Below are 17,062 nucleotides of genomic sequence, written 5' to 3'. Positions count from 1 at the left end.
CACAGGGATCATTAAAGTTTCATGTCATTTCATAATATCTGAACAGGTGATGTTGGCGGCAGGGAAAAGAGCGTCTCCAGTTAAGAAGGTAAATTCTTGCTAGGAGCAAACCAGTCTTCATTACAGGAGACTAATGAGTGGAAATGAAAGACAATGGATCTATTCAGCGTTCAGGGTTGGCTGGCTCTTTGCTGTAGCCAGACTAATGATAATGCATTCTCTAGTTTTAACAAAGAGCCAATCCATAAGCCCTCTAACTCATTACATAACACCACTCCAGCTCACAGCCAGGAGGTCTGTGGGTGATGGTAAAAGCTAATCTCTCGGCGTGTTCTTGATTTGCAAATTTGTGCTCACATTTTCATTACTGCTTTCAGCTCGTTATTTAAAAAAAAAAGAAAGAAAGAAAGCACAGCGTTTATATATATATAAAAAAATCCTATTTTTTGTTACTGTTACACATCCAAGCTTTGATGTCTAGAGACAGAATAAAAGAGGTGCTTCCCGAGTAATGATTATAACCAGGAACCAATAATATTCTTGTGAATCAGTGCTTGTTTTACGGTGGAATGATATTTAAAGTAGCGAACAAACCTAACCAAATACACCTCATTCTTTAGGATAGCCGGAAAAAAAGTGATGTACAAAACACCTGAAGACAACATGGGTTGAGAATAGCGTTGGTGACAGGACGTTTGGTTCTGGGGTCTTCACCTTTTAGGTGTTACCTTTAGATCTAAGCCCACGGGATGAATTTGCAAAGTGTAAAAATTACGTAGCATCACATATCTGAATGGGCTCCTTCCATACGTAAGCAATATCTTTGTGTTCTGTTTTGTACGCATTTGGGGGAGATAAAAAAATATACAAGAAGGTTTCCTAGGCAACCAGAACATCTGCTGGCGACCAACAAAACGATGGCAAAGCTCTGTCTGCAGCTAACACTTTCTGATAAATAACGATTATAACGTAACTCACGTGTTTTAGCGTTAGTTACCAGGCTTAAATGTCAAGTTGCAGTTGAATAATGGGAGCATTGACGTGAGGGAGTGTGGTATAAACAAATGGAAGTTGTTTTCCTCAGGTTTTAGTCTTTTTGCTAAGCTAGCAAATCACCTGTTAGCTTAGCTTTAAGGCTAAAACACAGTTTTGTCAGAAGCAACAGTTCACTTGAACATTTCAAGAAATGCTTTTTAGCTTTTGATACAGTGGGTCTGATTAAAAGATTGACGATATCTGTGTGATACGAGATCAAGCTAAAGCTAGCAGCTAAATAGCATCGCTTAGCTTAACTACGAGGCAGAAAACAGCATACATAACTCGGGTTTTATTTACACAAAAACTAGTTTCGATGTTACAGTTAGGGCATGGTGGGGTGAGGAGGATGACAGGGGCTGCTTCTCATCTTTGTGTCTTTATACTAGCTAATCATCTGCTAGCTGCAATTTCATATTCCACGTGCAGACAGTGGGGTATTGTTATTCATGTCTATCTCTTCTCATGAAAGCAAATAAGTATAAAAAGCATGAAAATCTTCCTTTTAAAGACATAACCACGGGATTAATCATAACTGCAGGATGTGTAATAGGACCCCAGAAAATGAATCACAGCAGCAAAGAGAAACAATGAACACTGGGATCGGTGTCCTCAGGTAAGTGCTTGTGTCTATGAGTGGGAGCCTGTGTGTGTATGTGTGTGACAGAGAGCAGCAGAAAGGCATACTTGCCAGAAGACAAATAGTCCTTTGACCTTTGCATGAACCAGCAGCCCCTGGTGAGTGATAACTCATGACCTGGTGGACGAGCAGTGCATCCATCTCTCACCCCGGTAAGGATGAATGTGATGATGAACGCGGCCGCTTGCTGCTATTTAGATAGCCCTGAAGTCACAGCCATGACAAACTACCCACACAGAGAGAGCCAGGGCTGAGCCTTGTTTATACTGCCTGCCCATTCAACACCAGCGCAAGGACTGGATAAACTCTTAACTGTGCCACGGGGAACTCGCACAAACTCAGGGTCAGCTAAGAACAGCAATCTGTCCAAGGGAGGATGTTTTACAGTTCTACTGCACATACTTTACTTACGCATAAATATAAATCACATATATTTATACATATTCATGCAGCAGCTGTGTGCATTTACGCAGAATGAGGCTAATCATCGTGAAGCTACGATCAACATCCTGTGAATCAGCAAAACCAACTGAAACAAACTTATCAGACCAGATGTGGTTTGAGGTCCAAGCCTTCAGCTGGCTCGCTCCTCACCTTCTGGTTCACATCTGAGCTTTTAAAACACATCAGATGTTCACATTTAACAGTCAAATTAAGACTTTTACTCAAAAGTATAAACTGACACCAGCTGTTTATGCGGACGCAAAGTAAAATCATACAATATGGCGTATGCTTTGGTCATCTTTTCACTTGACGTTGACCACAAACATGCAGAAAAAGCTGAGCATGTACATTGTTGTTAGTCTGAGTAGTATTTATGCCATGGACAGCACATTTTTACTCCATTGCAAACGTTCTTTAAAGCGCAATATAGAGCATATATTTCACATTAAGAACAGAATGTAGTTGTAGTTGAAATGGTAGAGTACAATAAATATGTAAATGATTTTGTCACTATATTTATCAGATCTCAAACGTCAAGGACTACAAAGGGCTGACTGTTGTCATTACTCACAATTATCGTCTCCATTAATCAGTTAATAACGTGGTAAGTGAAAATTATAGTCAAACTGTGATCAAAATAAAAATAAAATGCACAAAAGAATTGTTCAAAAAGCTGCGACAAGAAACAAGAATCTGCAGCTTTTAGTTAAAAAGTTGATCCATTTTCTGCTTAATTGAAATATTGTCGTACATATACAGACACAGTAAATATGTGCATGCTAACAAATGCACAAATCTTTGAATGACTCCTGTTTAACCGTATTTAAACCTTTGCCCCTTTTCCTAAAACTAAAAGAACCTCACAGCCATAAAACTCCCTGTCATCGTGTCCGGTCTCCTGTGCTGTTTGAAGTCTTCTTCTTTTTTTAAGCCTCAGCTGTGGCTGACAGCGAGGACCAGCTAGCAGCACCTGCAGCCCAGAGAGGTCGCCACATTGACCTGCGGACACTTCTCTATTTTTGTGTCTTTGTTTGACAGAACGGATGATGCGTATATACAGGTCACGCATGTGCCTGCATCCATTTCTCTCCGCACACAGTTTCCCTTCCGCACAAGTCGGCGTACGCGCAACCGGCGAGCTCTTCTCCCCTTATCCAGCTGATGGTCCATTCAAATTAAAATGAACCTCCATCACACTGATAGCGGGGAGCAGAGAACAAAGCCCTCCGCAGTCAGCAGGAATAGCAGGATTATCACTGCAATCGTCAGAGCTATTATCATTAAACCGAGTTGCCACTCTCCCCCTTTCCGCTGCAAACCGACCAGCCACGCTGAGTTTACTGCAGCACAAAAGTTGGAACCGGTTCAGGGCCCGGCCGCTGTTTTAGTGGCAGAAGCACAGTGTGATGCGGAAAATACAACAGATGATTAGTTTGATTTCAATTATTGTTTCTGGACATTAGGAAATTATGTGTATTGCGTAGAGCGCTGACGCTAATTTGAATTTAATGATACGTTTAACTCACAGTTAGAGACGCGCCGTGTGTGCTGTGCTGTGCAGCAGCTCAAAAACAAAACGCTCTTCGACTGTGTTGACTCGTCATCTGATCGTCTTCCGTGTTCTCATCTACTTGAGCGGCGTCACGTCTGCATTTGCAGATACAAAGCGGCAGAAAGGCCACATTTAACAATTCAGTGCGTGGTATTTAAACTTAACTTAAAATATTATAAAGATTCAAATTTGAGAGTTTTCCTGATAAAACTTTACATTTATTTCAGCTTTTTTAATAAAACTGGATTATTGATGTAACTCAGCACTAAAGTTTGAAGTTATTATCTAATTAGTCCAGAAATTAGCACAATTTAAAACCATAAACAGCTTCTGGCTTTAGCCTCACAATAAAATATAATTGTCGAACGTAAAATGATATGTTTAGCTTGTGCCTACGATTATCAAATTATAAAACATGATCTTGGATATCTTGAGGTATGTAATGATGATATGAAATTAAAAACCTTATGGGAAAACAACATGCCACACTGCATCATTTTTAATTCACAGCCAAAAAGAAAATTAAGTATTCATTTAAAAAATATAAATACATACTGACAGAAAAACTGAAGCTCTTTTGAGACTACTGTTTTTACAACCTGGACCTAATTTCTGGCATAAAATACGATCTTTTACTCACCCATATAACTTTTGTGATATTTAGATCAATGTATATCCATATAGTGGGAGTGAATGGGGCACCAAAACGCAGCCTCTAAATAACGCATTATCTGCCGCGAAACTCATTCAGTTCACCAATATTTTGTTATCATACGCTAGTGCTATTCCCCGTTGAGTCCGGAGTTACCTGTTATCATCAGCCAGGGTCTGTAGGTTGACCTACAGACCCCGGATGATGTCATCTTTTAGGGCCTGCGACGGTCGGCTTGTTTACCTGTAATTTGCTACTGCTAGTGTCTTGCAACATGGCTGAATATTTTTCCGATTCTGAGGTTGTGGACGAACCATAGCAGTAGCAAATTACACATAATGCAAAGGTAATGCGTTATTTAGAGGCTGTGTTTCGGTGCCCCATTCACTCCCACTGCTGTATTTGTCAGATCTAAATATCTCGCGAACGACTACAAATGACACAAAAGTTATATAGGTGAGTAAACAATCATATTTTGTGCCAGAAATAAGGTCCAGGTTGTAAAAAACAATAGTTCCCCTTTAAGCTCCTTAGTTCCCCTTTTACTGTCAAGTCATGCAAGGTCCAATAATGAATTATGAAGTATAAATAATATCTGCAACAACATCAGCAAAAAGCTTTATCCTACACTGCACAATAATCTGGTGAAAATGGACGACATGTTAAAAATAATGTATTTTGTTTTCATCTCTAGTAGATACATGACATTTGAAGATGTAGTTTTTATCATTTAGTAGAAAAGCTAAACAGATGCACGTAGAAGTGCAGCCAGGCAGTCCAGGCAGCTGATGTACAGCGGGATGTTTTTTACAACACCCAACACTCAGATAAAGATGTTTTTACTGGTGTAGCGCTTAGAGCGGCTTACAGAACGTACACTGAGTCTAAATATGGAATGGTGGGTATGTAGGTCCTTCTGTGCCAGCGTTTCAGGGACTCATTCCGCCCTGTGATATCCTCTTCTCTTTGTCCTTTACGCAAGGAAACATCCACAGCCTCGGGTCCTACACACCCTTCACCACCAACCCCCAGCCCCAAAGCACCACTGTCAGGGAGTTAAAAGAGAGGGGGTGGGGGGGCTGGGGCGAAACCCTCCATCATGCCAAAGCCCATCCAAGCACACCCATGCCAAAGCGCCATGTGTGTACAAACAATTGAACTGAATCCGACTGGATGTATACTCAGGCCTTATCTGGGCGAAGCCAAATACACTCTGAGCTATCAAAGGTAATGGATGAGCGATTGGAACTCTTCAGTTTTTCGGGCAAATGCAAACACATCTATTACGCTCCACCACTTCAAGCTGTACAAATCAAAATCGGGGCGGCGCGACGGAAAAATAAACACAGCGCCGTGTGACTGTAAAGAAACTTGGAAAACAGGACTTGGCATATCGCACGGATCGGCCCAGGGGGTACGCGAAAACTCCAACTCGACCATCGCCGGCCAACTCTGTGCTGATACGCACAACATGAGACACAGTTAATGCAGACAGAGATTTAAAAAAAAAAACCACCTTTTAAGGGATTTGCACAAGATAAGCCTGCCGGTGTCTCTTAGAAGGAGCCCCTAAAGGATGCTGGAATCGATGGATGAGAGAGGGATTTACCGTGGGGCGCAGGCGAGGAAAAACTGTTATTTAATGCTCGCATGTGAGCAGAATTATGAAGCAGCCAGGACGCTCACACGTGCACACCCGGGCCGTCATCATCGGTGCACTAATCTGCCATTAGGCAAATTCCATCAGCCGCACGGATCTAATGTGCGGGGGATGAAATGTGTGTTTACCATTTACTACGAATCCACCGCCGCCGTCAGATGCATTTACATACGGAGGAAGGAGAGTGAGAATGCTCTTGATGCTCTTGACCTTTCGCTCAGACTGAGGTGAAAATATTACAGCGTTAGTAAATATTCTGCGTACAGTACAGCAACTGAGCTCATGACCTCCTCGTTATACCAAGGCAACGCACTCATATAATCCGTTAATCCATTGTGACGACATTCCATCACCGCAGGGTTATTACAAAAAAACGTTGAGGCACAAAACATGATCATTTGCTGACCCTCCTCCTTTCTTTACAAAAAACTATAAATACAAAATGATATACAGCTTCTAAAGCGTTTAGTTTTTAATCTTTTAAAAAGCAAACATAATTGATTGTGTCAAATGATGTTAACTATCTAACTAGCTTACTAAAGCCAAGGCTTTTTGGTGCAGCAGGTTTCATTAAAAAACAGTAGCTGCACAGTATTGCATCATTTACTACTGAAAACCTGAAAGCCTGAACTCTTCCCCTCTCTCAAAACATTTGTGGTCTGGAGTCAGGAACTGATTATGCTCCTGCAAAGATCTGCAACGATCAATGGATCAATCAAATCATTCGGGCAGGGCTTTAAGCAGTGTGAAAAGATGAACAGCGAGATGGTCACACACATCATGTGAGCACCGTGGAGTTGAATTTGTTGACAACAAATAGCTCTGATTGGCCGTAGGACCAACCGGTTGATGCAGAGGTATTTATTTCTCGGTAGTGGTTGAAGAACCTTGCCAGAACCTGAGAACCTTCCCAGATACAGGCCCCATAATGCTCTCTTGTTCAAGTCGTAACAGCCAAACTCAAAATTCGAGACAGTGTTTGTTAGCGTAACGCTTGTGTCGTCATTCGTAAATGTTAAAAATGAAGCTTACTGTATAAACGACAACAATGACAAACGACTGATTTTGCATTTTCTTCATCATACCGCTACACAAGAACAACACTGTTTCTTCGAGATCATTGCAACTGCAGTTTTTTTGCACAGAGAAACCAGATGATGCTAGGGTTATTAGGTAGCTATCGCATAATGGATCATTGCTATCTAGTAATAAGAAGCCTGCTTTTACTACTGTCTGTAATTGTTGCATTGTACAAATGTGTGCTGTGCAGGAATGCTGCATATAGAGCTGAAGATCTTGAGGCTTCAGGCTAACCTTCTGTCAGAACAGCAGATTTATCTTCTCAAGCTGCTCAGATTCATATTAATGACCTACAAAAGATGGACAGCAGTGATTACGGTGATTGAGTGTCCGTCTCAGCCCAAGTTGTGTGCAGGCCTGTCAAGGTTAAGGCAAGTTTTTGGGGGTAAATGACCTGCTGCAGTGCGTCTTCACGCGAGCGCTTGGTGAAATGAACTCAGTTGGAGGTTTTTAAAGGTGTAGGATTCTCTCAGGAGAGGCCCCTCTTGTATAACACATCATCTTATTAATGGAAATAAATGCCATTAGAGCCCCACCCTCTTCATCACCCGTCTCAGCAATAAGACGTGTCTATTCTTGGCTAAAGTCCCCTTCATTAACGTTATCTCAAATGGGCACACAGTCTGATGGCGAGAGACGGGACGGCGAGCGGTTAAGCTGCTTCATCCAATTTCATTATTCCATATGAGGCGGGGTATCAGTGTTAGCTTTGCTGTGTCAGCACACGAGGCTGCCGTGTGGCTGAAGCATGACATAGGTGCAGAGGTTTAAGTCATGTGGAGGCGACGGTGCACGGTCTGCCGCCCTGATCTGATGCCGACAAAGGCCATGCACGTGTTTGTGATTTTTAATTTTTCAGGTGCACTCAAACGGCGGCTAAATGCATTTCATGGCTGACTTGTTGTATTTTGGACTGACTTTGCAAAACAGCAGAAAGCTTTTTGTTTTGGCGCCCAATTTCTAACACCTTCTTCTTCTTTCAGCTATTTTCTGCTTTTTACAGCAGCAGATATGTACAAGCCAGCCAGAGGATAACAACTACAACAACAACAGCAGCAGAAGCAGCAGCAGCAGCGTATATGCTACTGAAGTGATATACAGGAACAGAGAGGCAGACGACGAAAGAGTACGACATGAAAGAGAGGAGAGAGCTGAAGAAAAGTGTGAAACTGCGGACCGTCAAATGATCTGGCCTCTCTCCAGGCATGATGACTCAGGGATGATGGCACAGTTAGAGCTAATTAGGATCATAAACTGGAGAAATGTTTTGCCATCATGATGTGTGGAGCACTTCCACGCTATTGGCAGGACTTCACATTAGACGCGAGAGCTCGTCTTGATCGTACGCTAAAACAGAAAAAAAATAAAAAAAGTCAGCGAATGAAAGCAATATAAGTCTAAAGTGATTTTTTATGTGATTGAATCTCATTGGTTATGGAATTACCAGACTTGACTACAGTGGATATTTCGGTTTCTGTTTGACGACGGCTGCCTTGATGCAAGGCCGGGCATGAAAAGGACATTTTATGACATTTATATAGTAAATCAAGGCCACAGTTTCAACAAGGGATAAAGAAGACGCCTATCTCCGCTAAAAATACTTATCTTTCGAAACAATGTCTAGATGCTGTGATTTGAAAAACGAGAAATCTACCTATAGAAACAGTACCAAGTGTGTTGCTACCCTGGGTTTTGATTCTCAGGCTTCCTATCAGTTTTTTTTCCGTGGTGCCTTCTTGGTAGCCTGGAAGCCAGCTGCTTGTGATGGAAAGCTGCTCTGGAAACCCTCCGTTGAGAACTGATTATGCTCCAGCAAAAATGGCTTTGATTGGTTGCAGGGATATCCACCTGCAGGCAGAGTTGCTGTATTTTCTCTGTATCGGTTGAAATATACAGGCTGCCTTTCTTGGTGGAGGTTGTTGAGACTGTAATCACACCTCGTCTGCATGTACAGTTCATTTTTATTTATAGCCATAATTTACCTGGCTGATTTGGTTCAGTTTGTGCATTTATTACTTCAAAAAAATAATTAAATTGATTAGAAATGTGCTTTTTTTTCTTTTGTTATTGTTGAAGAACCGCTTGATTTCATTATGTATCCTCTGAAATCACACCTGCACCCCTGGAACAAATCCAAAACCAGAGATTTCCAAACTGTAGGCCAGGGGTCACAAGATTAATTCAAAAAGCGGCAAAATCATTTCGGAGGTAAGAAGACAAACTCTAAATTCACCTTTTCTCGTTTTTTGGTTCTCAGATTTTTCCCAATTTTGTCTGAGAAAGAAAACAGAAATCCGACACACACCCTGACATGTGAAAAGAGGAGTCGTTGCTTCAAGGTACTGACAGAAATTCCTTCCCTGAGAAAATAAATCGCTGCATATTTGACGGATCCATTGTTGTGAACTGAATTCCTTCGCTATTTTTTTTTTGTATTTTTGTTTTTTGGACCGCCGTTCAGGCAAAACAAGAACTTCAAATGTGTCATCTTGCGCTCTGAGAAACTGTGACAGACAGTTTTTAAGCTTATTTGACGTTTAACAGACCAAACAAGTAAAGGATAAATAAAGAAAAACAGATTTAAGTTGTAGACGTTTTTCCGCCTGTGATGCATTGACTGAAAATCTGATGCGTGTAGTACAAAGCCGCGTAGTATCAGAGCTGCATTTCCGACCGATGCGCCAATCCTCGCATCCGATTTTGTTTCTTCTCCCCGTTGCTACGAGGCATCTCCACTCTGTCTTTTACACGACGCCGTCTCTGTCTCTCTCTCTCTCTGTCTCGTGTTGTCTAGTGGACTGCAGACGCTCAAACGCTGACAGGAAGTGATAATGCCGCTGACTTGCCGTGCTACATCTCCGTTTATGAGGACTGACAGCTCCCTGCAAACAGCGGCACACCAGCCCGTACACTCCACACACACACTAACACACACACTGCATCAGCCACAATTCCCATCGCAGCAACACACACAAGCGCACAAACATTAGCACTGCGCAGCGTAACAAGTTCTCACATTTCCCCCCCCCACTAAAGTAGTCACCGCCGTTGTGGACGGACTGACGAAGCGTAACACGTGACTGACTCAATTAAACTTCTTTTATTTTTCTGTCGTCATGGCAACAAGTGCAACAAGTTATTTGCCGTGTGAGTAATAGCCTTATCTGTCCAACTGTGGGAGTCATCAAACAACAGACTAATTAACTTAAGTGTCACCTTCTGAATTTTTTAAATCTGCATCTGCGCTTTTGATGCTCGTGAATCATTTTCTCTGCAGATCGACTGAGGAGGCTCTCGACAGCTCATACGTGTGTGTGTGTGTGTGTGTGTGTGTGTGTTATTGAGACACTTTGGCATGAAATTTGTTTTCTGTGCCTGAACTTTAAGTACAATTTCTCACTGCTGAGCTCCAGAAAGCCAAGAGGGAGTATTACGAGATAATTACTAATTATGCTAATGTGCTAAAGTTGTGCTATTCCTTTTCCTTGGTCATTTTATCAGCCGTCCTCGAGAGACCACAGTCAGTAGTAATAACCTTTTTTTTTTTTCCCCTTCTTCTTCTTCTTTCTTCCCCTCAGCTAAACGCTCAGTCAGTTAGAGGACGCCGTGTCCTAAACCGCCGACTAACCTCCGCCGCTGCCCTTAATCAGGAAGTGCCTGTAAATTCACAAAGCCATGCGTGTGCACACAGAGGAGCGCCGCGCCGTTTCCATCGGCACTGACCTTCATTAACCTCATAAATGCCAGCGGTGTTCCTGTCGCAGCTCTTAATGCGGTTATCAGCACAAACACAAACAAATGTGACAGAAGTGTTTCGGGGGGCTGAGGCTAGAGCTCTGCATCGGTGGAACACATCTCATCCCCACCCCCACCCCCGACACACCCACGCGCACTGTGTGACATTGGGCCGTCCCAACATAGAAACCGGCGCCGTGACCGCCCGCGTTCCACGACTGGAACCCCCCCACACACACACACACTGCCGCCCCTGCTGTGATTGAACCTACATTAGGAAATTGGCGGCGCAGACAATTTGCAAAACGCAGCAAGATTTTTGCATTTGCTCGAGTCCTCCTGCCCGTCTCTCTCCCCCTCGCTGCTCCATCGGTTTATTTATGAATGGATTCTGCATGTAAACGGACACTATACCGCACCATTAATATGCATAAGTACACATTTACAGGGACTATTAGGCAGGTCTTACACCGAGCAATAACGGAGAAGCGACATTAGCGAATGAGATCGATTAAAAATAATCTGGAGAGTGAAATATCAGCCGGACACGAAAAACCCTTTCGTCCTGGTCGCAGCTGCACTCTTCTGCAGACTCCACACATTTCGACTTGTTCCTGCTCTCGTAAGTTGACTGTAACAGAGTCGTTTTTTTATTTTCCTTTATCGCTCACTTCTAGCTTTTTATTGGCGCTATTATTCAGCCTCTGTAACAGACACCATATGCACATTGCATATATTAGAGATGAGTTACGCTCTGGATTTGACCTTTGTCTCTTTACAAGTGTTGCTTAAAAAAAAAAAAGAAAAATTGGAGCCGCTGCAGGTTTATTTACATATTTCATAACTATGTTGTCTTTTTGTTTATTATATACCACTACAACATACACGCATTTATATAGAAAAAAAGAAGACAGTGGGAGTTATAGGAAACTGACCCTAAAGCTACAGGGATTGTAACTTGTAAAACGTTGCCTGATTCATTAAAATCCACCTTCTTTTTTGTTTTGTTTTTCCCTAGGAGAATGGTATCTCCTCTAATTCGAGGTATTTCATCACCACTTGGACAGACGACGGTAGAGAGACAACAGTCAACATGCGTCCACTCACTTGTAATCAAACCGGGGACGTTGCTCGCAGCTGCGAGAAGTAAACAAAGCGTGAAAAATTAACTTTTACAAAAAAAAAGATTACAATTTTTCAAAGCATACATGATTTTCAAATAAGAGGTTTTAATCCTGCACGGGTCTGGCTGCAAATCATGGGTCAATATGCGCAAAGGTCTCGCGGGGAATACCGTGAAGGCACGACGTCCTCGGTTTTCATTTCTGCAGGAATGTTTTGCTTCCTACAATGATAAATGCAATACGACCACAAATAAATACTTGTTTACTAAATCATAGACAGACTGCACTGATTCAGTTCTCAGTTTCTGCTACTTCACTGTTTGATTCTTTTCTAAAGGCTTCAGTGCATCAGAAAACGATCTGGGCTTCCAGCAGGCAATAATAAATCAAGTAAAATTCCTGCTCTTAAACATACCTGCCTGGGTAAACCAGTGCAGATCCTAGTGAAATCCTAATAGAGGTTCTATTCCCGGCCTCAGCTCTCCATCTTGACCTCTGACCTCGCCTCGACGCCGCCTCCATCACCGCCGCTATAAGCGGAGGATTTTCTCTTTCGCCAGAGTTTCCTCTCGCTCTTCCCTCATCTGCTCGGTCGGACGTCAGACAGCCGGAGAGCACCGAGGGGGAGGGAGCTAATATCTCCTCTCCTCTCGCTTCTCTAAAACCGAGAGGCTCAGATGTGAGGAGACCCCCCCCCGCCCGCCGTCCTCCGTCCTGCCTCAACTTTCACCACCGCGCCGGTCGGCCCACGCTCGACCCCTCTCTCCGCCGCGAGCCACCTCGCCAGGAACGGTAAAGCGGTAAACGGTTAATTGCTACATAAATTATACTACACCTTGTGTTTTTCACATCTCCCCCCTCGGCGCTCTTGATGGTACGCTGATATACTGTAGTGAGAGTGCAGGGTGATAAGTGTGGCTGCAAAAAATAAAAAATAAATCTCCCCGCTGCTTATTTTTGTTCGTAAAAACAGAACACTGTGGATAAAAGAGAAGGAATATGTCGTGCATATGCCACGGTTTAACGAAGGCCATGCTGACGGTGGACAGGTACGATTCTGCAGAAATGCATGCTACGCTCATTCCAGATGCTCCTGTATATGATTTTATTTGTGGCACCGACATTCCTTTTGGGATAAAACCCGCAAATCACAAAGCTGTGATTAATTAAGAGCCAGACGCACGGCGTGTCCGTGAATCCGCGCAGGAGCGGGGACACTGGTCAAACGCCTGTGCTTAAGGGACGGCGGACAGGCGCAGAGCGAGGCGTTGGCCCGCAAGGCGCCGCGCTGACGGGAGCACCGTCACCTGAGCGGTAAGAGGAGGCGGCAGCAGCAGCTAAAAAAAAACTCAGCTGACGAATTCACCAAGGTGTGAGATTTCTTGGGAATTCAGAGCTCGGGGGTTGGGGGGGAACGGGGCCTGGCTGCCAAAAGACGAGACCAAACAAATCTCTGACCTTTAATCATTTTACTCATTTGTTTTGCCCGTCCAAAAATAATAATAATAATAATAAAAAAATAAAATGAGCAGTCCCTCAAAAACAAATAATAATAATAAAAAAAGAAATTAATAGAAGCTGCAGGGATGAATCTGCTTACAACCTTTTGAACACAACACAGGTTTTAGCGAGTCCATCTACAAATAATCTGCAGCCTTTTCAAGGGATTAAGCCCCAAATGCCATGCAATAATCCCTCTGTGACTTTTTGCCTTAAGGTCTATAAAAATAATTGTGTAGAAATCTCAAGATGACGATGACGACGATTGGTTTGGCATTTGAGATGATGGATGATAATAAAAATAGATTTAAAAGAGAAAAGATTTGTGCTCTTATTTCGACATCTTAAGAAACATTTTAAATAACAACCAGACAGGAAGAACAAATCTCAGTCAGCGTGGACGAGACGGCGTCCATCAGCACTCCCCCCCCACCCAAAAAAGACGCAGTTCATTTCCACGCGGCCCCTGAACTGGCCCCTAATGTCCCGTGTTATCAGAATGAAATCGTCGAGCGCTGATAAATTAGCTGCTCGGAAACACGCTGCGAAAAGGCCTGTCAGCTAATGTGCCTCGCGTTTCGTGTGGCTCTCATATGCAATGCTTAATGTTGTGGAACCAATTCTGTCGTTTCCATTATGTAAATACATTTGCCTCAGCACTATATTTTATGTATTGTCTCCCTTGTCTCAATTACTTGGACTATTAAAAATCAAGAGGTTATGGAAATGAGGTGCGGGTTGTCTGTTCGGCGGCCGTCTGGTGACAAGTGCAAAGTGTTTGTGAAAGCTCGTTACTGCGTTCAATTGCGGCCGGACACGTCAACAGAGCAGCTCCGAGCAATTCATCCATATTCCACAATGCAACTGAGGAGAGGGGTAGGTGGGTGGGTGGGGGGGTGGCGCGTCAGTGTCTCAGAGCATAAACAGCACAAACAGTCGTGCTATCGTCTGTTCTGCAATTTAAATAAATAAAAAAAGGGAGTAAAAGGCAGCTGTTTATATTTGAATCGTCCCTCCTTTCTCTGAGGTGGCAGAAAATGTATAAGAGGACTGACTCAAAGACACGTCAAGATAACTTTTGTTTAAATTGTTTTACAAAATGTCATAGGAAAAAAAAAAATTACTCAGCAATCACGGATTAATTTTCAACTCTGTGTAGTGAGTTGTGACCGTTTTAAAGGAGAGAAAAATCTCAGAGTGAGACGTGGTGAGACGGAAAAGCTCCACCAACCAGACTGCTGTAAATTTGACTATTTCTATTATTATTATAAAAACTATCCTACTTATATATATGAGTAAATAGATTGTATATAGGATATTACATTTAGAATCATTTCCAGAGGGTGTAAAACCTCACATGGGGGGATTTGTTTACCATGAACCCACATCCCTTACAGCACGGCTACAAAAAGGAGACTAAGGACAATCAGCATGCTTTTCTATTTTCATCACTCATATAATTGATTGTTTTTTTTTTTACAGTAGGCTGTTAATACACTGGCTTCTTCGTTAGGGGAGCCTCCGGGGAAAGCTGCAAAGATTGGAATTAAAAGCAGAAGCGAATTAAATGTTATTCTGTCGAGGCTGAAGGTATATTTTGGGGACGTTTCTCTCCCTGTTGCTGGCCCAGTGCTGTTCCTCAAACTTGAGACTTTTAAGAGAAGCAGCAGCAGCAGCAAAGAGTTCAAGCCTCTATTAATGAGAGAGAGGGGGGAGAGACAGGAAATAAAAAAGATAAACAAGTCCTGGGGAATTATTAAGATTCCCCACTGCTGCATTTCAGTGTGTTTAAGGTGTTTCATTTCAATATCACTGCACTATTATATTATCACGGTTCCAGCAAGATGAGTTTTAAATATTTAAATTATGGAAGAATACAGAGAGGAAGTTGGATTCGGTCCTTTTAAGGGTTTAAAGCTCCATAAAAGCGAGTTTCATTCCTGCACTGTCCCGGTCGCGGTGTCGAGACGCAGTGGAGGCTAAACTTTGCAAGAGAACGACGATGCGTCATTTGGAGCTGGGTTCGGTTCGCGTCTAACAAAAGAGGCAACACCGGGTTTATTCACTCCGTGTGGTTCAATATGCAGGAGGCAAAGCCGCCGGAGCCGCGCGGAGAGTGTGTGCAGCACAGAGTAGACGGGCTGAGGCAGCGCAGGGTCGAGCCGCGCCGGCCGTGCGCTCCGCTGCACCGCCAAGGTGCGCACGACCTTTGCTTTAGACTGAAAAGAAGAAGAGGAAAAAGAAAAAAGCAGCAACTAAGTGTCGTAAAGTTTTTTTTTTTTTTTTTTACCTTTTCTCTTCGATCGCCTCCTCCTCCTCCGCTTCAGCTTGCATTTGACCTGCCCGCTCTGAGCCCCCGACGCGCGGCTGCTGTTTCCAAGTACGGATGCCATCAGCGCAGGCTTCGGAGCGCAGCGCAGGAATAACTTGGTGCTCGGCGGCTCGACTCTCCTTTGTACTTGTCTCGCGTCAGCCTCCGTTGCTCTCTGATAACGCAGCGTCCTCGGGTTTGACGCACACTCGGACTATATTTTCGGCTCTCCTTCCTTCCTTCCTCTTTTTTTTTTTTTTTTTGTATCCCTCCAAACCGGGGAGGGGGGTCGCGTCTTGCTGTTCCTATATCACCTCAGAAACTCCAGCTCGCCTCCAGCTCTCGGAGAGACTGTTTGCAGCGCAGCGTGGCAGCTCTCAGCAGCACTGATACCGGCGCCCTGTCTCCTCCGCTCCTCTCCGGCAGGTTTTTATTTTTTTTTATTTTTTCTTTCTTTCTTCCCGCGGCTCTGCAGAAATTTTTGGCATCAGCCACTTTGGATTCAATCATGCAGGACGCCTATCTATTTGCTGCCGAGCTTTCTAATTAGGGTCCAATCCGGGCTGTCTGGGAGGTGTGACATCACCAGCGACACCCACCAGCTCACACCCCTTCCTCACCCCCTTTTTTTTTCTCTCTCTCTCTCTCTTTTTTAACGGTTTGTCTCACTCCTCACACTTTTCCCTCCACTTTTTTTTTTTTCTCCTTTCCTTGCACTGCAGGGGAACCGTGTTCTTTTCCGCCCTCCCGCAGACGGGGTCAGAGGTCAGCCGGGCAGGGACTCTTGCTCAAGGGTACATCAGCAGCTCGGATGCGAGCGTAAGAGGCTTTTTCTCTCTGTGTGCGCTTCAGACTAAATGATATTCTGAACCCAGAAGAGGAAATAAACTCCTCCTAGAGAGTCCTCTGTCAGCCGAACCCCTCTCCTTTCTCTCCTTGGATAGTTATTTGTCTACTAAGAATTAGGATTAACAGTTTTCTTGAGGGATTAGCGACCTAAAATAAATTCCCTCTCTGCGGTAGCAGTCGTCTACGACGGAAGATGAGATGCTCTAGATTTTTAAATCCATCTTTAATACAACTGTGTTCAATTCCTCAAATGGGTCTTGCAAAACTTTGCTTGGAATTTTTATTTTTTTTTTGTTGCGGGCGACCTTCAGCACGCGAGGCCAAAATCTCCTCGCAGTGTGTCGCGGCCACAAAGTTTGAAGATTGTGACATTTTGGCATTTTTTTTATTATTATTATTTTTTTTTTTTTTTTTGCGTGTGTGTGTGAAAGCGCAGCGCCGAGGCTTTCAGAAAGCATTTGTGGTTTTCCTAGCTGCGGG

General features: G+C 43.4%; 1 protein-coding gene across 1 annotated transcript in view; it reads right to left on the bottom strand.

Annotated features, from left to right (window-relative positions):
• The window catches only part of adarb2 (adenosine deaminase RNA specific B2 (inactive)), a gene marked incomplete at both ends in the record, with an annotated part of 187,748 nt that extends 171,933 nt beyond the window's left edge, over nt 1-15,815 (bottom strand). Inside the window, one exon of the mRNA XM_084565603.1 lies at nt 15,713-15,815. Within this exon, the coding sequence (XP_084421729.1) occupies nt 15,713-15,815 (103 nt within the window). The remainder of the gene's footprint in view (nt 1-15,712) is intronic.
• Between the last annotated feature and the right edge of the window lie 1,247 nt (nt 15,816-17,062).

Source organism: Chelon labrosus (genome assembly GCF_963514085.1).
Source record: "Chelon labrosus genome assembly, chromosome: 18".
NCBI lineage: Eukaryota > Metazoa > Chordata > Actinopteri > Mugiliformes > Mugilidae > Chelon > Chelon labrosus.
Note: the sequence above shows the minus strand (reverse complement) of the source record. Positions and strands in the feature narration are given on the sequence as shown.